Source organism: Montipora capricornis, chromosome 3 (assembly GCF_036669925.1).
Source record: "Montipora capricornis isolate CH-2021 chromosome 3, ASM3666992v2, whole genome shotgun sequence".
Taxonomy (NCBI): domain Eukaryota; kingdom Metazoa; phylum Cnidaria; class Anthozoa; order Scleractinia; family Acroporidae; genus Montipora; species Montipora capricornis.
Window position 1 is genome coordinate 72058607 of NC_090885.1, and position 22213 is coordinate 72080819.

Here is a 22213-nt window from a genome sequence, read left to right on the forward strand (position 1 = left end):
TGAAACGAGTTTAAAAAATGATGTGCAAGGATAACTTCATCAAGAGGAGCAAAAAATCTTCAAGAGCAACTTATGGCACTTACAGCAACCGTAGGTGCAGCAGTCCTCGGGTTAATAATCGCGAAGTGCGTTCTGTCTTCAACTTCGATATCCTGAAAATGCATTTCGTAAGAATAATCAACCTGAAATCAAGTGAAACTGTGTTGCCTTGCAGTTATGAACGCAATTTACTATTGCGTCGAGAAACTTTAAAGTTTTTCAGGACTTCAACGGGCTTTGAACCAGCGATCTCGCGATACCGGTGCGACGCTCCAACCAACTGAGCTGTGAAGCCACTGACGTTGGGAGCTGATCATTTCTAGGTTCACATGTTCCCGTGATAAGTGAAATAATGAGCGAAATAGTACATTTATGAAATCCATCATACATTGTATGATGTATATACAATGTACATTGTATACATTGTATGGTGTATATACAATGTATGATGGATTTCATTTCAATAATCAAGCTAATGCGGCTTTCAGTTTGCGGGCCATGTACAATAGATGATTATGATCAACACTAAATATTCCATACTCTTCCAAAGTTTTTTGGAGAAATATTGCAAGAATTTTAGACAACTTAACAATTGATGAATTATGTGATATTTACCGGGTCAATATCTCCGAGCTGGCTGTGGACATCCTGGGCAACATCGCGAACCTAAAAAGATGACAAAATTTTGATTCACCAACTTAACCGCTTTATACATTCATGCGCAACTAGGACGGGAGGGTAGTGCATGAATCGTACATTGCAAAAAAGGCTAAGCACTCAGAGTTGATTTTAGCCCAATGGCCACAATTCATGAGGAAGGTCTACGGTGCTTTTAAATGAAAGGTTCAGAGTTAAGTGCGCATTAGTAAATACCGGTGAATCAAATAGATATTCACCACATTCTATGAGCAATTTACGGTAGACTAAATGAAATGAAGATAACACAAACAAGCAAACAAAGCAATTTCAGTTCAGTTAAAATTGTAAAATTAAAAAAAAAAAAATTTCCTACCAAGCTTGGGCTGCTTTTTGATTGGAATGTTAGAGAAAACAGCAAGGACATCAGACACTTGGAAAACGAAGAGTCGTCTGTGAAGATTAAAAAGATTTCAAACAATTCCAACAAGCATTACCAAGCCATGTTAAAATAAAAGACAAGACCCTATTGAGAGTTGACTAAACTTCCCTCATCAAGTAAACGAGAAAAATATAAGCAAAGTTTCACTCGACCACACCTACTCCTTCTTGGTCGGAACACAATGATGTTCGAATTAAAACGACAACCGCAACTTGACGTTACAAAAGGCATTTGCCGAGTATTCCTGCTAGGAAAAGACATTTGTCAAAATGATCTACAACAAACAAGGTATGCTACTGGGTTTGGCTTTTTGATCATTCAGTCATGGTTTATTATGCCAGTTAACTCAAGAATTCGCGAAATCTTTGATTTCCCGCGTCTGGATTATTTAAATTTTAGCGACTCGCGCATTTCCATTCATTTCTTATGGTTCAGCCCATAATAATAATAATAAGCCGCTTACAACTGAATTGGAATATTTGAAGTAAACAAAGTGCGGAAAGTTAACTGCTGTCGCTGTGAATAAAAGTTCCCGGTTAATTAATGCCTTCGGAGGCCCCGAGAACTCAGTAGCATCATAAAAACATGTATTTGTCCTGACTGGATTATTTGACTGCTGCTCTCCACCTATTGGGATCACACGAGATGTCAGTAATACCTAGCCTGATTCAAGGTAGATCGTGTCACGCACACTGGGGAGTAGAGTGCGTGACACGAGCGACCTGGACCTGTCTTAGAATCAGGTTGAGTACCAGGGAATTTAAGAAACGACAACGGCTACGACTACGACATCGCCACAAAATAGTGATATCATTGGTTAAAAGAGCATAAATAATCGTGCTGCACGTGCAGCACCGATTTTAGCAAGTATGTTAGCGGTCCTCTGTATAACGACAACGTGAAATCACCAAATTTGAGGTTTTGACGACAACGTAAGCATGCAACAGAGAATCCTTCATTCTCTACTTTAACTCTCAAACCGTTCGTACCAGTTTATTTTCAGGATACTTTGCCCACAATGTAGGACGTGAACGAGACTGAATAATCGCAAAGACTTATGATAGAGCCAAGTTATATTTCGAGGTGACGTTTTCGTCGACCGTTGCAATTCAAAGGTATTTTTTCGCGGTTTACGGATAAGAATATGTTGAAAAAGCAGATCTTAACAAGTCTTATTGAAATCCAAAAAAAAAATAATAATTGGGGGTAACCACGCATTTTTCGAAGATAATGAATCAACAATATTTGTAAAAAGCTTTAAAATACAAAGCAATGTATGGCATTCTTTTCCAAATTGAAGCTTAATTATCTCTGAAAAATGCATGGCTACCCCCAATTTTCTTTTTGGATACCAAGAGCACTTGCTAATTTCTGATTTCTCCGCATAGTTTTGAGCCGCGCAAAAAAATCCCTGTATCAATAAGCACCACCCATAGGGATGCACAATAACAATTTATTATTGTAGTAAACGTCCTTAAGCTTTGGTTTTACGGTAGCTAAAAAATTAACATAACCTATTAAAAGAAATGAAATGTATAACTGAAGTGCAGTTTACAGACGCAAGGTAGAAGTGATCCTCGCAGTTATCTCAACAATTTAAGCAGCAATTGTATCTTATAGCCACCTGAAAATTTCAGAGGATTGCACCGTCAACCGAGAGGTCCTGGGTTCAAATCCCGTTGAAGCAACCTAAATTTTTCAGGTGTCTACAAGTGACAATTAGGGAGCTTAAGCACGTGCGTTTTTGAGACGCGGACGGCAACCGGAAGTGAGTTGTTTTCACTTTTAACTTGTCTTTACACAACCACATTTAAATTGCTGAGTATCTTTTCCCCATTAGAGATAATTAGTATAAAAATCTGGGAGACACCACTGTCCTGGCATGCGAAATGCTCTCTTCCGGTTGCCGTCCGCGTCTCAAAAACGCGCATGCTTAAGCTCCCTAATTGCTTAAATTGTCCAGTTAAGTGCGAGGATCATTTCTATCTTTCATATTCTATTTACTTACACCTTACCAACATTGTGATCCACACAGATTCTATGAACCCAGGACTGTAACTGGATAAACTAGGCAAAAGTTAAAACGCAATAAATAAAAAATCCTCATACTTTTAGAAAAAAAAAAGCCCTACGGATATAATTATTGCATAGTGCCTGCAGAGTTACCTGTTGTCCATCCGGCTCCAAGTGATGGGCTAAAAGCGAGATGACATTTAAAAGTGATTGGCTGTCCTTCAAACTAATGTCCCCATCCTCATCAGGTGAAGATACGATGCTCACAATTAAGCGCTGAAAAAAATGTTCATCAAAGCCTTCCAAAGGAGTACAGAACCAACAAAAAAAGTCAGATTTGATGCAGAGTAAATTCAAAGAGTCAACTATAGGGCTCGTTGGTAGGAGGGTAGAACTCTAACTACTTGCTAACCCTGCAAAACAAATCCTCGCAAATATCAACTGAATCACCTTTTCCCGATCATTCGCTTTCAGAGGTTTGAACGAACCTAACCTGACATTTCCTTATTTGACCAGAAATAGTTTCTTGGTTGGCTGCCGCATCGGATGAATCTCTTTCACCTTCCGGAGTACTGTCTAGAAAATAAAAAAGGCTGTACTATAATTTCAGTAGTGCAATTTTAATGTCTTTGAGCAAATTAAATTGATCATGATAACGTCTGTTGCAAGAAAAACTTATCTGAGGATTGGTGTTTTTATGGTGAAGGTTCTTGATTGAAATTAATTTCTGACCACAAGTTACCAATAGTTTTTATTTCCAAATTGAGGTCAGCTATTCTTTTTACAAAGAGCGAGTTCAAGTGCAACTAGAGTTTTTATGAATTCACACGAAAGCATCGCCATTATGACGACTCAATTTGAAAAAGTATTTTAGATGAGCTTAGAAAAGGCTCTGTGTGTACTGACCAAACAACAGTATTTCTTAAACCTCCTTCTATTCCTTGCCACAGAGCTGTCACGGGGAGTACTTGATTGGATGAAAACTGTCAAGCAAGTTTCTTTGAATCTTATATTCTAAATCAGGCAATTTTAGGACTGTGCTGGGGGATTTACAGAATTGCAACCCACCTATCACACTCATGAAGTGTGGCAGTTTTTGAGGAAACTGGCAACACATTATATTCACCACTGCGCAGAACCCCTCGACACACAAACTGTTAATTTTCTTGCCCTGGATAAATAATAGAGAAAAGTACATGTAAAAGTCAAATTGTAAGGGAAGTGAAGACAAGACAAGACAAGACAAGAAGGCTGCCGAAGTCGAAGGCAACCAGCATTTTAGCCTCCTTTTTCTCAAGCTTCTACCATAGCTTACAGCAGGGGTGTGCACTACTCCTATCCCGTCGCACGTACAACTTGTCTCCAGTGATACTGGTACTCATTTTACCCACCACAAATAAAATGGATGGAAAGATGAGTTAACTTTGGAGTGCACGAGCTGGGATTTGCACCAAGATTGATGAGATGCAGTTCGCAATTTAAGATACCCACTGCAGTGTGCGCTCTCCATAAAGGGAAGTGAAAGAAGGGAGCAATCCTTTCTGGAGTTGATCTGACCCCCTCTCAAGGTTGCAGAACCTATATTTTAAGTACAGATCTATGCCCACGGAAAAATTAAAGAAGAAGGAAGAATAAAACAAACCTTGTCTTTCTTCCAAGAATCCTCTTGTAAACAACTTTCTCCATTGATAAGTTTCCAGAAAACCCTGAATAAACACAAATCAAATTGTTTATCAAAATCACAACTGGCAGCTATTTGCTGAATTACTTGCGTTAAAAAAATATAATGTAACATAAATATAATATATAGCATACAGTATTGTGTAAGATTAAAAATTCTGAATTTAAGAAGTTATTTAATTTCCTGTGAAGTGCATTATGAAAGAATTTTGAAACCTTAGTTTCATTAGAAGGTATACCAAACATTCACTTGTTTCTTAAGTTGTATTGAGAAGTATTTTTGCACGCAGGGAGCAGGCTACCTAATTGCTGAGCATCACTCTCTTTGATTTGAGTGAATAAGAGTTATGCATAACTCTTCCCGCCTATCGAAAAGCGTTGTCGAATTTGCATCTTCTAGCTCTTTCCTATATGATCCTTCTGGGTATACAATTCTTAATTTCGCATCTGAACCTTCTCGATATGATCAGAAAAACGAATTGGCAAACCAGAATGGAAAGCATGAGAGGCATATTCCAAGACAGAGTGAATACATGCACAGTAAAATTGAATTTGAGAAGTGCGATCAATACCAGCACACTTGAGTTGCTTAAGCAAATAAATCCCAACACATAAATTATAACAATTTATTCTAACAAATATATTATAACACATAATTATAATAAACGTTTGTAAAAGACAAACATCTTTGAAATACAGTAAAGGGTAAAGACAGGAGTTAAAACTGGTTAGCAAAGTAAGTCCTGATGTGGGAGTCAACCCCAAAAATGACATACCTGGCCATAACACAGCAATATTTGTAAATATTCTCCTTGCTAGAGCCACCAGGTCCAGAACAAACAGCAGTATCATTGATCTAGAAAAAATATCATTAACTTTAAGAATTATTCAATACCATATGCCCATCAAAATATAAAGATCTATATGTACCAGATATATTTCTAATATTTATCCTTATCTTCTAAGCAAAAGTGCATTGCTCTTTATGGAACCACTTAAGCAGTTGTGAAGAAGACTTAATTAAATATATCCAGGTTTCAACAAGACCTGTTCAAGCCTGGATTTTTTTGGATTTTCTCTAACTCCTCTAGTTGTTCCATAAACTGCAACCATCTTTCCCTAATAAAATCAGCACATATCTTGAACCCATATAAATAATCATACCAATATTATTTATTTCATCAAACTGGCACTTTTAACGAAATTTTCAAGGAAAATGATTGGCTTAAAATTGAAACCTAAAGTACAATGTACTTCAAAGTTATGTCTAATTCCCAGCCATAACTACAACCTTGTGAAGGAAGACCATAGCAAGTGCAAAACATTTTATACCAGTGTTTGACCTCCGAGACACAACACTGTTCAGAGCAAAGGGGAGATCAATGGAAATGTAGTTATTTTCTTTGAAAAAGACAAAGAATCCCGAATGTTTTGGCCAGGATTGCTGTTTCATATGTGAAAACTACTGTCTTTAAAAGTGAGATGTGCCAAACACGATAAGACTTTTTTCCCTTGTCCTTTAAATGTAAGTATGTAAAAGCCACTACCTCTTTGAGCTTCTGAAGGGCTGTGTTTATAGCATACTTGATCAGAGGTTGTGAGGCTCTCAGAAGGGTAAGTCCTTGTTGATGGCTTGGAGCTGTGTCACTAAAGAGACTCCCAAACATTAAAAATAACAGAAGACAGAGAAAATCAAATGAGAGATAATAATGATAATAATAATAATAATATAATAATAATAATAATAATAATAATATAATAATAATAATATCATTAAGTAAAGCACGATCGTCCGGGTGAGTGTAGTCCTGAGAAGGACTGTTTGAGATGAAAATGACTGACGTTTCGACAACCTGAGCGGACGTCATCTTCAGAGTCAAGTGATTTGTGTAACGTCAGTAGATACTATAAGAACTCCGGTCGTAGATGTCATTGGTCAACTAATAATAATAATTAATTAATTAATAATAATAATAACTAATTATAATAAGTAAGTATAATAATTATAATAAGTAATTATAATAAGTATAATAATAACTAATTAATAATAATAATAATAATAATAATAATAATAATAATAACATTCTAGCAAATGTTAAGACATCGTTTTTAAATTAGCTTTTTAACAGGCATATGAGCCTGTTTCAATTAATGTTATTAGATTTCTACTATTTTGCACTTAGTAATAGGTTAGGTTAATATGCCCCATGTTCTTTAGTAAGCTCAGCATCTAGAAGTACAATATTTACTGCTATATAATAATATTTATTATTTAGTTTATTAATAATAATAATAATAATAATAATAAAAATATTATTATTATTATTATTATTAACAGAGCATTACCTAAATAAAGCTCTTAACATAGTGGCAGAGCATTCCAAAGATAGCATAGTTTTTGGTCCTTGCTTTCCAGTTGTCAAGCGCCCTTTCTTTCCTGCAATGAAAGAATAAATTAGATCAAAGTATTCAACTATTTTATTGCTTGTGGAGCTGTCACAATAAATGAAGAAACACAGGAGAGGAGAGTGTAGTAGAGTCTAATGCCCGTCCCATTAGCTTGGATAAATGCAGTGTAGTATTGATGTCATGGTACATTTCTGTCAAGGGTCTTCCCTAATGTTATTCGGTCGTACATGCAGGTCGTGGAATCCAAGCAAATTCTAATGAAGGGCTCTGCGTTGCACGTGTGCTAGTGTCAGGATAAAAATGTTTCTCTGGCCTTTATTTTCAAAGGAAGCCCAAGGGGAATTTTTCTCAAGGCAATGTATGAAAGACAAGAGCAGTTTGAATATGTAAAAACAACATTGAAAAAACTCAGAAATTGAATTACAAGAAGTGGTTCAATGACTCGCACCAAGTTGTTTCCAAAAAATACTAATGACAAAAGGTTGGCTCTACAATATAAATGATGCTGAAGTTACTTACTATTTCTAAAGGTGTTTTTTTGTGAAAAAAGTGAAATGCCATTACATGAAGCAAACAGAGAAACACGTACCAGGTACATTTGTCTTTTCCTTCAGTATTTCAGACAACTGTTGAAAATTGCCAAATAACTGTGCTACTTCCTCAGCAGATTCACAGCTATAAACAACAATAAAATGGCTTATTCTAGGTAAAAAACTGGGCTTCACAACTTTTTCAGTGATAAACTGCAAAAATTACAAAATCGCGCAGCTAGGGTAATTACTAAATTACCCTTTGATACGAGCTCCAACCTCCTTCTCGATACTCTTAAGTGGGAGAAGCTGTCTCTTCGACGTAAAAAACAGAAAGTACTAATTATGTATAAAACAATTCACGATCTTGCCCCGGAATACCTGCAACGCCTTTTCAGTCAACGAGATGCTGAATATAACTTGAGAAACTTAGAAGGTAAACGTACTCTACCCAAGCTAAATACTAATTATTTGAAACGAAGTTTCTGTTATAGCGGGGCCTGTTTGTGGAACAATTTGCCCCAACACGTAAGAAATGCTGACTCTATTGGGCAGTTCAAACGCATAATCAAGCAAGTATCTGACCTATCGGATTCCCACACGGCAATCATGTAAAACAGTTGTAAGGGGGGTTTTTTCCCTTTTTTTAGCTTAACTGATGATTTTCCGTGTTTAAATAAAGTTTACTTACTTCAGGAATTTTTCAGGGGACTTGCTAAACTTAAGAGCTTTAAAAAAGAACAGTCAATGGAGCAATTTTCAGGACATTTACACCGCAGGATAAATGGATAGATATATGTAGCTTCTTTTAAAACCTCAGTGGATCTCTTAAGTGGTAAAAACAACTAGAAGGCTCGGCCAAATTTTAGGTCACTTACAAAACTCATTAATAATTCATGATGGAAAAACAAAAGAAATGTTTTATTAATCAATATCTGTATATCTGATGCTGATTTCTCTTCATTTACATAAATGTTCCTTTCAATTTTCTCTGTTAAAATGTCTTGAATCGCCAAAAATGCCTAGTATGCATTAACACTTAATACAATGTTCACGTCAGATCTGCATCAGTTGTAAATGTGATACAGATCTGATGCTCATATTGAATATATTACTTACAGTATCGTTACAATCCCCATTCCTCATCGTTAACAAGATTGAGAACTGGCAACTCGCAATGGGAAACTAACCTCAATTCTCCCTCAGCAAAGCTGTACTCTAGCAAGACCTAGAGGCAAAAAAGCAATTAAGTTATAAAAAGTTAAACACAAATTGTCTAGGAAACTGCACCTGTACTGCACTATGGTGCTTGCAAAGGCAAGTTTAGATACTTAAATAAAAACTTGATCCATGATTTTACAAGTAACAGAGAATCAAGAATAACACTGCAGGTTTGAATGCTTCACTCATACACACCTCATATAATCCAAGGACGAGAAGGGCCAGAATGTTATTTTTGATGCCAACACTGGAGGCAAGTGAAAAATCAGCAGATTTGTCCTAGGAGTGAAAATTAAAATTAGAGACAGTGATAAAAATTTACTCAATTTTGAATTCAGAATTTGAAACAATATTGTCTTACAAGCTCAAAGTCCTCCATTTCAGACTTGTTCATTCTGAGCACAAGTGACTGAAAGAGATCCTCTAATTCATTCAAAATGTGCTCCATTGCATCTGAAACCCAAAATAAAATAAATGCAACTTTATAGATAGCTCAGAATATAATGTGTTACAAGGAGAAACCAACCATCTGCTTCGTATTTTCAGTAGACTGCCTGATTGAGGACATTCCTCACACACTGCTTGAACCTGGAAATTAGTCAGGTGACCCTAGACAAGCTACTGTATTGTGTTTTTGGCATCTGCCATTTCTGACTATCACTGCAATGGTCGTTGTTGCATACAGTCATATACCTACATGTATCAGTGGTGTGTGAGAAAATGCCTTTACTCCTCAAGTTACTACACTGCCCTCTTTTTAGAATACATTCATCGATTGAGGGCAAAATTTTACCACAACCCTGGGAGAGCAGGATTGTGGTAAAATTTTCACAATTCTATTATCATTTCAGTTCTCTGAGTTAAATGCCACAATAAGCCTTTAATATATAAAAATCTTAATTAATTAATTAATTCACAAATCTATATCTACCTTACAAGTAAATATCTAATGACCACAGTAACATTATAATGTTAAAGAACTTCCAAAACTCAGAGCATATACCATATTAACTTAAACATTCAACTATTTTGTTTGAATTGCTTGAACTTCATCAGCAGTGCAAAATGATCAGTCCCAATCATGCCACCTTGATGTCACATACCTTGTTCCCCTTCTTCTTCTTGGGTGTGGTTTTCAATGCATTTTGCCAAAGAGTGTAGGAGAAAACACAGGAGATGACCCTAAAAAGAAACAATAATAATACATTGCATTATAGTTAATTTTTTAAGAAAAAGGATAAGGCCTACTTCAACATATCTACCAGTGGCTCTGTGAGGTAAACTTGATCTCCTGATGCAGCCAGACATGGCTCCAATTTGATAGGAGGATTTATTTCTTCATCAGGCTCCACATATTTCAGAAACTGTGACAGACAAAAACAAAATTTAGGACTAAATGAAACAGTAATGTAAAAGTGGAATCTTGTTATTGTGACATAGTTGGTTACCATTGTAGCAAGAAATCCATCCAAAAACACCCCATATATTGTCTTTAGTTCCTTGCATCTCTACAACAAACTTGGTGACCCCCATTTTTCTTTGCTGAAAAGTGATTAGCTGGCCACAGTAAAACTATTTGTAAAGTTATAAAAAAAATCTATGGAGCAGATGTAGAGCTACCATAACTTCTCAAGTTTTTAAGGTGACTCAGAATACACAGAATTTTTTTTTCAACTTTGCAGAGTTTCATCTCACCGTTCAGCTATGAAAAAGGGAGGTCACCAACTCCATTTTAGAGATACAGTAGTAGCAACTAAAGACAAAATATAGCCAGGGGGTTTTTAGATGACTCTCCTTTTCCTATGGTGAAGTATTATGTCATGATAATGAATGCATATTGTTAAGCAATATTGGTGTCTCATATGATATGACATTGTGGTTATGTGATACAGTGTTGTAGAGCCAATCCTTCTAATAGTACAATCTCTTGAAAGTGTTGAAACTGGTTTGAGCCACCTTGATACTTCGAGCAAACTCAAATTAAAAAAAAAAAAGACAATTCACCTGGGTATTAAACATGTCTAAAATTGGCTGCTGTAACTGAGGATTCTTACACAGCACAATAAAGAGTCCCTAGAACAGAACAATCAAGTTTTATTTTGAGAGACACATGGAGACATCAGACTTGGTTTAAAGTTTAATGAATACTAGTTACAAAGTTGTAATATTCAAGACCCAAAAATGCAACAGTCCTGCTTAGTGCCTTCATCTGGGTTATCCAAAGCTGTATAAGATGTTATTAAATTTCCTTGGTAAAGGAAAATGAGGTGTACGCGGAGAAATGAAATTGTTGCGCCACTATTTTTCGTATAGGGTCAAACTATAATTTATATCATATTAAAGCTAGTAGATTGAAGTATTTGAATAAAGTTATAGTTTTTTGGTATTTAATATTGCCTTTTAGTTTTGAGGTCTCAAACTCAGAACAACTGAGTCTGCTGCAGAAGCTCCTGCCCCTTCACTTTATTGCAAAAATAACCGTACTTTGTTGCATTTTAGTCACAGATGAATGCACTCCAATAACGTGTAAAGGAATTTTTGATATGACAAGAATTGAAGGAAATATCATGCAACAAGTCGAACTCTCATCTCATACTTAATTTGGGCAGAAAAAGTTCCATAAAATCAGTCTCTGAAGACAAACGAAAAATTCCTCACGGTATTTGGGGTAGTACAATCATCTATTAGAACTGAAAATTTGGAAGTGATATCTTAAAACCTGTTTGGACAGGAGGTCTGAGAAGTTGTAATTTTGGCGTAAAAAAAGGGTTTTGCTAAAAGCAGGCCCGCGGCCCAGCGGCCCATGGCCCGCGGCCCGCCACGGCCCAGCGGCCTGCGGCCCGCGACGGCCCGGAGGCCCACACAGTTTTGTTGTCCAGCGGTAAATCCACGCGCATGCACAGCTTTGCATCGGGTTTGGCCGCACAAAAAGACGGTGAGTTTGAATTCGTTTACCATTTTAATAATCATTTCAATCCTTTTCGATCCTTTCTTTCGTTGCATGTTGCTAAATGAAAAACGTCATTCTCTGTTGTTTTCGTCTGTTTACAACAACAAACAGAAACAAGGATTCAAATGATTAAAATGGTAAACGAATAGGCCATTTCCGAGTTCATATCCGCCTCCTCTTCAAAGCGAGTCTGAGTGCAAAGTTTTTGTGATGGTAATTAGTTCTACTTTACATATGAATGAAAACTAATTTTCATAACAAAAACTTCGCACTTAGACTCGCCTTGAAGAGGAGGCAGACATGAACTCGGAAATGGCCTATTCAACCTCACCGTCGTCCATTTTGCACGCCCAAACCCTATGCAGATCTGTGCATGCGCGTGGATTTACGCTGGACAAAAAAACTGTGGAAAATCAGGACTGGGCTACCGGGCCTCTGCGCCGCCAGGCCGTCGCAGACCGTGGGCCGTGGGCCACTGGGCCTTCGGGCCGTGGGCCTGCTTTTAGCAAAACCTGTAAAAAAACCCCCCTAGAAAATAAACCTTAAAGATTTCACATGCAGTTCACGGTCTGCTGAATAGCTCCACCCCCTACTTCAAAGCCAATAGACCTCTTTAGCTTGTACATTTTGTTTTCCCATTTCAGAATACGTGATGTTACTCTAGGGAAAACTTTCTTTCAAATGTCGTCCTATGCACGTGAATATGTATGCATAACTTATGAAAAAACAAAAGGAAAATTCCCTTGAGAACATCACGTGGTCTGAAATGGGAAAACAAAACGTACAAGCTAAGGAGGTCTATTATGCTGAGCCAATCAGCATTCGGGCAAGTGCTAACACCCAATCCTTTCACGTGTAGTTGACATGATATGTTACTCATTTTTAGCGTGCAGATTATGGCGGGAAACAAAGAAAAACAATTTTAGTGGTTTTAAAAATTAATTTTTCATTATTTTTTTTCACCAAAATATACTTCACAGCCCACCGATTCAAGATTTGCACAAACAAAAAATTTGAGTGAGACGCCCAAATTTACCTTTACCAAGACCTTAAGTGTCAGGTAAGACTGCCATCATCACGTGCCCAAAAGAGTCTGGGCAAAATCAAAGTACATGTACCAGTCTTCCAAACAAATGCATAGATGGTACTGTTGGTTGGTAGTGATAACAGTTTGGAATTATCCCACACAATTGTATGGTTTGCCAAGGATTCAAGCCCCTTTGTTTCGAAAGATTGGCACACTTTTACCCTGGTGACTTGGAGATGACTTTGGAAAAAGCCAAGTTCCCCTTTGCAGGAGTCAAAGGAGTCTACAACCCTCTGGGTACTAGTTTGGGTCATTTATCACTGAGCTTTAGAAGACTACGTGTACGATTCATCTGAAAGTATTACCTCGTAGAGCTGCATTCTCACATCTGCTTGCTGTGTAAGACAACGTCGAAGGTTTCCTTCAAATGAATACAACAAGCTTTTCAAGGGTAAAATGCATTGCCACATTATTGAGGTAGTAAGTAAACTTCTTTAATTTAAGCTTCATTGCAATTTCTTTTTAACTTTAAAATCACTTAAAATCTGTTGGGCAATGACATTTCTTACATTACTGACCACTGACCATTAATACTGCAGGTTCATGAAGAACAATGTTCAATCCATGAGATCATCCATGCAAAGACACTATTATAAGAACTTATAAATTAGGCTAAATATGATTTAGGCAAAGTTAAAACCAAGCCAATGCAGTGGTTTCTCCTGTGATATCTGGGTGGACTCCAGGGAGGTTTGCAGGGGCATTGCCATGTGCTTTGGCTTGAGTCACCTTGTTGCTTACTCACTTGCTTGCTATAAGTAATCTCTTTCAAAACATTTTCCATTTGACTGATACTCTTTACAACCTCTCTCTTCAGTTTAGAACAACAGCAAAAATCTTACTATGGTAATTAAATTGTCAAGCTAAAGAGTAGTAAATTTGTTTATTCGACTACAATTTCACAGTCAAACTAAGCAGCTCACGTCTGGACATCCATTTCACACAAAAAGCCTATAAATTTGATTGTTGAAATATGCCAGAATCTCTGTCAATACGGAATTGCAAACATTTCAGGCCTTCTTTGTTTTTTTTAGCAAGTTTTACAAAATATGTGAGGCAGAGAGGCATGCATTAAGAAGGAAAACATTTACCTTACATGTATGTTCTTTTTTACACTGTAAAGTGCTTAGAACAGCAATGTATAAGCCCTACATAAATTCCATTATTTATTACTATTATTATTATTATTATTATTATTATTATTATTATTGTTATTGTTATTATTATTATTATTATTATTATTATTATTATTATTATTACCTGAAAGCCAACCGCTGAAAAATTAGTATTTTGTCTCTTGCTCTATTTCTCTCAGCTTTACAGTGTTCTTCACTGAAATTTTCTCTCCTTCTCCTTTTTTGGCTTCTCTCAAGGCTTTCTTACCTTAAATTTCTCAAATTTCGTCACCTCTTCACTGGTGCTCTTTTCTGCTCTTTAATCTTTAATTTATCCCATTTTTTTTCACTAACATGATTTCCCGCCAGAAAAACGCAACAAAATGCAACGCTGCCATGCAATTTCCCACCAAGGAAAATTGCCTAAACACTTCTGTCCATAGAGGATGTCCTGCTTCCCCACCTCCACTCTGACAGTCTGTACACGCGGGTAGAAGGGCGGACACTGACATCATAACCAAAATTTCTCACATGGATAGATTTCCCAAAAAATCTTACCATAGTGTTCTGCTGGTAAACTTTGCGTGCCTGAGCTCTGCTACTACATGTACATTAATTTTCTCGACAATCTTACATGTATTCTCAAATATTCACACAGAAAGTTTGTTATAACACCTTAAATACATGGTTAAACTACAATTTCAAGGATTAACATCACTGACGATGATGTGTAAGAAATCAGATATGTTTAATAAACATTTCTACAAAGAAGGACCTTGAACAGGCATATGCAACCAAAAAGTTGGGTATCTGAACATTTTTTGTTACCTAGTATCTCTAAGCACAATGCTTCATTGCCTACTCCACTTCCTCTGACATGAACATCAACTTGAATTTGACTTGAATGTGAAAATGTTTGACTCAATTGACTGGATGGTTGGCTGGATGAAATTCCTCCACCCAAGACCTGCAAATAACCATGATATTCGTTGTTGTCGACCGGTTGGTACCACTTCCTGGTTGGCTCAGTTGGTTGAGCATCAGACTACCATGCAGGAGGTTGTGAGCTCGACTCCAGCCAGACCAACACTCAGGAACTTTAAACGAGTGCATGAGGAGAAAGTGCTGCCTTTGTAATTACATGTAAATCCCTAAATGGTTAGACTTTCAAGTCTTCTCAGACAAGGACTATAAACCATAGGACAAGACCGACAACCCTTGTTCATAAACTCTGTGGGAAACTAAAGATCCCACACACTAATCAATAAGAGCAGGGTACAGAGCTCCCAGTGCTGTGGTCAAGCCTGAAGATGTCCCCAATTAACACCATAAGGCGTTGGATCGCCTAGGGATGTAAATAAGGATTATGATTGATTGATTGAAGGGTAATCCGCAGTTTTGATCAAAACAAAATCTCAGTCCCATTTATAAGGACATTACATTCTCATTCAACTTTTCCCCCACCATTTATGTTCCATAACTTTGCAAAAACAAAGAACAATGATATAAGATGTTGTTTGCACTGTGGCACTAATAAGCTTTATCATCAGAAGAGTTGTTTGCATGGAAATTACTGACTGTTAATTTAAACAACAAGTTGACAAGGTTTTGAGAAATTAACAATTCTACAGCCACATTAGTTTAGGATTAGTACTGTATATGTACCTTGAAATGCTTCAGAATAAGAAGAAATCCTGTCACTGCAATCCTTCGTGCATCAACTTGTCTATGACAGTGCAGCAAATTTTCATAAAGGACATCAATGAGAAGCAGAACATGAGTCATCAGTCAAGAATAATAATAATTACGGTATTACAATTATTATTGATAGGCTTGGGGCACAAGGGGACCACATTTTAGGCCAATTGCAAAATTTTAGCCGATTCTGAGCAAAATCGAAAAAAAAGCCAAAAATTCAACATGAGCTCCTTAATATGCCCCAAGCATAAAGAAAAATTCTTACAATGACAATGCTTACAGCAGGTCTTAAAATTAACCTAGAAGTTTAGTAATTATAAAGGCAGAGTTACCTGGAGAACATCGCTTTTCGCAGCACAAGGATTAATGAATCCCGCAGTGTCAAGCTGATCTTCAACAGAGGCTGAAAAACAAGATACAATAAATTACCGTACGTATTTTAACACCAAGAAGTCACGTAAAAAAGCTTTGGGATGTAAATGCTAATTAAAATGAAGTTCCAGGAAATCTATTGATTGACAACAAGACTTTCATTTCCTTTTAGGTGGCTGTGGGTCAAAACTTGATCATTATCTATGCAAATGACAAAAACTGTACAGTACTACTTTTACACTTTCTTGCTTCATTGCACATGGTGTCTGAGTCTATTTAATGAAATAATGCAGAAAAATTAAATGTGCCATCTCAAAACTATGTCAAAATTAATGTAAGTTGGTTATATAAATGACATTACTGGAATGTCAGTAAATTATCAAGTACATATTTTATTAATCCAATAATTTTTCTCGCCCTTTTTAGGTCTTTTAACGCAAAATTATAAAGATTGTGCATGATATCCCCATGAATGTTTTGCTGATACAAGACACAACCGTTATTTGGAATATTAGACACCTGTTGAAACAAGTCCAGGAACTTGTTTTCTTGACAACACAGTAGTACTGAGTACCTGGATTGCTTTTAGAAAACCTTCAGCTGACTTTGGTTGTAAAAAGGAGAGATAGTCCAAGGCCTCTTTGACCTGCAAAAATATTAATTATTGACTGACCTCAATCATAAACCAGAAAAATCACAAGTGGTGTAATACGTAAACAGCAAAGTATTCACCGAAAGGTTCTATGCATAACAATTATGTTTTCTTGACACCTCAAACAACAAAGAATTTTGCCTGAAAGTATTCTTGGTCTCAGGGAATAGCATACCTGACAGCCAAACTGTAAAACATTCGTAATTAGTTATAATTATTAACTTGAAAATGTTCTTTTCAAGCCTAACATAATAATTATTATGCTTTTAGTTTGGTATTCTAGCTTTGTTAATTTTCTACCCATGACCCATCTTTGCACTTGTCTGACTATTGGGTGTCTGCACTTGTAGACGGAAATAACGACTGATATGGACATTTAAGAATTAATTAGTACTCTGTTCATTGTCGCTTCTTACCCTTGGCAATGTCTCTAACAACACATGTGGAGCTGCAGAAACAGTACTGGCCAGAAGTTCTTTAAAAGAACAAAAGACAAAATCTCAAAATATGAAATGAAACACTTCATAAATTTTGGTATAATCAAAGGAGAAAATTTTATATCTTTTACAGAACAAAAGAGCCCCTGAATCCAGAGAGATCTATCCAATACATACAATGTATAATGATTATGCGCACTCTAAGGGTGTTAGACAAGTACTGTGTGAATGTGTCATCACGTTATTCACTGTTTTCCCATGAAGGGTCACCTATAGCCTTCCCCTTCCCACTTTCTGCAAAAAAACATCACTCACCAATGTTAATCGTTTGCAATGTTGTTGCCTCAAACTGGTAGCTTTGCCCTGTTACTACTAACACATAGCAATGAAAAAACACTGCTTTTGAATAAATGAAAATAAGCTGATCCTAATACATTCCTCACCAATAAAATGATTGACAGGTGTTGTTGCCTTAGTGATAACTCTGTTTAAAATTTGATGAAAAATTTCTGATCGGACCAACTCATGAGCCTAGAATAGACAAAGGACATTACAGTAAATCTTGCTGGTCAATGATCTCAGGATGAATGTGATATACATGTAGCATAAAAGTCCCTGTTATTAAAATTAAGAATTGTTCTCTGGCCAAGCGGCCCACGCAGCCGGAGCTCATCCCGGATTCCGTAGCATGAAGCGAATAACAGTATCCTTTCTCCCCCCTGGATGGGATGCTAGTCCATCGCAGGATTACCCCCAGAAGTAAGTGTTTCTGGTACCCATTTATACACCTGGGTGGAGAGAGACATTGAGGAGTAAAGCTTCTTGTCCAAGGAAACAACACAATGACAGCACTAGGCTTCGAACCAGTGACCCTGAGATGGGGAGTGTGGGGCGCTAACCTCCAGGCCACCATGTCTCCCTCTAATTATAATACCTAAAATATGATCAACCTTTAAACCAGAGGTTGAATTTTGCTCAACTTTGCATGCTCAGAACAAAAATTCAATCATAGTTAAAATCTCTAATGAATGTAGGAAAATAATAAATAAAAAGTTAAACTGTTTTAAGAACCTTTTAATCAGGAAAGACATCAGGAAAAATAATAATAATTTAATCAGGAAGATGTCAGCCTCATTATAACAATATTATTAAATCCAGGCCAGAAACACAGACCTCTTTAATATGGTGTACCTTAAAAGTATCAAGAAGTAATAAGGATCCCAGTTTGTATGAGTGCTGGGTTGGAGTTGGATTCCATAAGGATGTTGTTTCTACAGTGGGTAAACAAAAAATGACAAGTAAGTAAAAGTTAATATTTTTAATGGAAATATTTACAAATTTACATGCAATGGTACATGTAGATTCATGACTTTTAAAACTTGTTATTTCATGAATCAGAGAAGGTGTCCCTTGAATTTTTCTCATGACAGGCAGTTCAATTATATCACAGATTTTTTCACAGCCTTCTGACTGCCTTGTAGGTTTGAAACAAAAAGAGAGGATTTACAGCCCTAATCCCTAGCTGTCATCATCCAGATAAAAGAGGCAGGTTTAAAACACAGGTCACATTCCACAGGTCAAGACTAGGGGTCTCTGCTCTAGTGGTGAACGACTGAGCCAAACATTTCTCTTGGACCTGAAACAACATTTTTGTTAAGTGATTAGGGCTAGGAGACACTTTTGGTGCTTTTTTTTTGCAAGTGCGTGTTGTCCTAAGTAGCGTGTGTATGTATATATGGAAAGAACTCAAGTGAGGCCATCGCTACTGTGTCCATGTGATGGATGAAGAACCTTCGCTGATCCACAGCATCAGGAACTTCTTATGCAACAGCCAAGGACAGGGAAAAATCTCTGACCCGGGTGGGAATCGAACCCACGACTTCCGGATTAGATCACCGTTGCTCTACCGACTGAGCTACAAGGCCAGATGGGGGCAGGCCGTGGGAGTTTTGAGGACAAATCCGCTCGGCCCAAGCCAAGTACTAAGTGCAAGTGCGTGTTGTCCTAAGTAGCGTGTGTATGTATATATGGAAAGAAACTCAAGTGAGGCCATTGCCACTGTGTGCATGTGATGGATGAAGAACCTTCGCTGATCCACAGCATCAGGAACTTCTCATGAAACACCCAAGGACAGAGAAAAATCTCTGACCCGGGTGGGAATCGAACCCACGACCTCCGGATTAGATCACCGTTGCTCTACCGACTGAGCTACAAGGCCAGACGGGAGCAGGCCGTGGGAGTTTTGAGGACAAATCGGCTCGGTGATCTAATCTGGAGGTCGTGCGTTCGATTCCCACCCCGGTCAGAGATTTTTTTCTGTCCTTGGGTGTTGCATAAGAAGTTCCTGATGCTGTGGATCAGCGAAGGTTCTTCATCCATCACATGCACACAGTAGCGATGGCCTCACTTGAGTTCTTTCCATGTTTTTTTTTTGTCTGTAACACAGTGACATGTACCCTCACCTGTGGAAAGTGACCTTTGTTTTAGACCCGCCAAGCTAAAAGTGATACATTATTGGCACATATTTTGCTTGCCAACAATAATATTTGCCTTGCGATTAAAGAAGAAAAAAAAAATGCATGTTACATGTGTATAGCAGTGTGTAGTGTGCATTGTGGCCCAAGTAAAGGGCAATAATGACCATAATGATCATAATGACAATAACAGTATTACATTTGGCTCCAGCCATTGATGGCAACCCTGACCTGTTTGATATGCACATTAAGGTCTGGAAAAGTAAGCTTCTACATAACACATACCAGAGGATTTGGGACCAAAGGCATCCATAAGGGTAAAGCCCAACTGTACCAATCCTTGTGTCACATGATCCCAACCAAATAAGCTATCGCCAAAGATATAAAACAAATTAATACTTCATTGAATTAACTTATGCAAGGACCTAGAAAAAAAAATGAGGTTGAGTGGGTAAGGAAATGCAACGAGCAAAAAAAATCAGGCAAAAACTGCAGTAATTCAATTTAATGGCAATGTTATAGTTAAAATTTTTGCTTGGTTAAACATTTTTCAAACTACATGTAGTTTGTTTAATTTTTACTTTCCTTTGTCTTATAGACATTATCATGATCTGAAACAAAGGAAAGTAAAAAACAAACTAGTTTGAGAAATGTTTAAGCAGGGAAACATTTTAACTACAACAGCAACAAGGAGAGGTTGTCAGTTGAACCTGTCAGTGGCAATTCCACATGTAAATGAACATGTGCCAGGATACCATGTGCTCTTGGAACTGATGTGTATAAATGTGTTAAACTGTATTTTAACATTTTTTGCATCCTCCTGTTCAGTTTTTTTCAGTGACTGTTTTGTATCCCTTGGGCAAAAATTAATGGTACAGATGTTTTGTCGTTGATAATAACAGATAGACAGTAATTTTTACCTGTTCCTAACTGTTTCAAGCACTTGTTCCTGAACTGAGCAGCATGCTGGTATATTTTCTAGGAAGTACAACCAGGATGACATACAAAATATCTTAGTTGCATGTACACATACACCAGAATGCTGGTAATCACTGCTTTACAACATGCCACCTATTTGCACCTGTATTCACCCAATTTTTTGTACTGGCCCATAGAATATAAACAAGCTAAGAAGAGGGAGGCATGCTAAGTAAAATATGTTGAGAGTCCATAAACCCCTTTATCCCAAGAGAATCAACCTGATGATGATGATGACGATGTATTGAATTGGAAACTATTACTTTACAATACTTCCTTGTAATAGTACAACAATGGACATCAGCATGCAACAGTACTCAGGAGTCTGCTATTAACAGGACAATAAATTTTTAGCAATTGTCATTGCCCCTATGAGTCTCTTATGGCTTAGCGTTTTTTTCTCAAGCATCCCAGGTCACCATTAAAACCTAGAAAAAGGGTGGTATTCTATCTAATGGATAGCCAGTGACAGTGGAAGCTCTTGAGTACTCCAAGCACTCTTCTCCCATTCAAGCAATTATAGTGCAAAGCAGTTGATCAACTGAATAATGATGCAATACAGTCATTTGTGAAATTAATGTTGGAATGAAAGTAATAGGGTTACAGCTGACTGTACCTCGCACCCATTTGGACTGCTTTCTTCTTTCTTCATCTTTGAAACTTCGTAGCACAGCTGACTTCATATATTCAAATATCTAGTAGTCATTAAAACAGGTCTCTATTTTAGCAGAAATAAATCAAAAAAATTCTAATAAAAGACTTAATAACAAACACGGTAAGGGTAGAAATACAGCTGAGTTCAATGTGGTAACTTACTGTTTCCTCAAATCTGTGTATCTGTGCAATAGAGAGAGCTAGGGCAATGTTGAAAGGTGTTAATATTGAACTTGGTGTACTTTGGTGAGCCTAAAAAAATCGATTGAAGAAGAGCAATGTTACCATCAAAGGTGAAATTGAAATTACTGTAACAACAAGTAAGAAGAGGGTTTTGTAACATATTGTAATAATAAAATATTACAATAATTATGTTACAACATCCTCTACTTATCATAATAAGAAATTCCTGGAATTAGCATGTAGATGTTACATTTTTACGCATGCTGTTACACAAGTCCATAAGAATTAGCACATTGAGCATATTACATGTGAATAAACTTCACAACCTAATAGAATAACAGTGACCTTGATTCATACATGTATCTTGACTCATCTTTCATCTCTTTTAAGTACTGGTCAGCATTGCTATTAAAAGGTGGAAAAAGCCCCTTCAACCAATTGACTCCTACAAGTAGGAGTGAGACTCACATGTAATATATTTAAATCTGTCTAAAGCCACACAATTTTGCTCATCAATGGAGGGTGGCCCAGGAGTCAATGGGTTAACAGCTGCATCAAGCTGTATGTACATGTAAGGTGGGTGCCCGGGATGTTCAGGGGCCTCCACTGTAATCAGCCAGTGCCTAGACAGTACAACGCTCCC

At 37.1% G+C, this 22213-nt stretch overlaps 1 protein-coding gene and 1 non-coding gene across 2 annotated transcripts in view; both read right to left on the bottom strand.

Moving 5' to 3' along the window:
* LOC138043965 (Fanconi anemia group I protein-like) overlaps positions 1-22213 on the bottom strand; it is a 69627-nt gene that overhangs the window by 12098 nt on the left and 35316 nt on the right. The window contains exons 18-42 of the mRNA XM_068890501.1: positions 17725-17812; positions 17261-17319; positions 16767-16838; positions 16153-16223; positions 15788-15848; positions 14951-15089; positions 13313-13368; positions 10975-11043; positions 10233-10334; positions 10074-10152; positions 9332-9423; positions 9166-9249; positions 8940-8977; positions 7809-7894; positions 7157-7247; positions 6358-6457; positions 5587-5666; positions 4773-4836; positions 4199-4301; positions 3624-3706; positions 3284-3406; positions 3133-3184; positions 1052-1128; positions 655-705; positions 84-152 (exon numbers count right to left, since the gene is read on the bottom strand). Of these exons, the coding sequence (XP_068746602.1) occupies positions 84-152; positions 655-705; positions 1052-1128; positions 3133-3184; positions 3284-3406; positions 3624-3706; positions 4199-4301; positions 4773-4836; positions 5587-5666; positions 6358-6457; positions 7157-7247; positions 7809-7894; positions 8940-8977; positions 9166-9249; positions 9332-9423; positions 10074-10152; positions 10233-10334; positions 10975-11043; positions 13313-13368; positions 14951-15089; positions 15788-15848; positions 16153-16223; positions 16767-16838; positions 17261-17319; positions 17725-17812 (1989 nt within the window). The remainder of the gene's footprint in view (positions 1-83; positions 153-654; positions 706-1051; positions 1129-3132; positions 3185-3283; positions 3407-3623; positions 3707-4198; positions 4302-4772; positions 4837-5586; positions 5667-6357; positions 6458-7156; positions 7248-7808; positions 7895-8939; positions 8978-9165; positions 9250-9331; positions 9424-10073; positions 10153-10232; positions 10335-10974; positions 11044-13312; positions 13369-14950; positions 15090-15787; positions 15849-16152; positions 16224-16766; positions 16839-17260; positions 17320-17724; positions 17813-22213) is intronic.
* Positions 19427-19499, bottom strand: Trnar-ucu (transfer RNA arginine (anticodon UCU)). Its single transcript has one exon. It is a non-coding gene; the product is annotated as a tRNA-Arg (tRNA).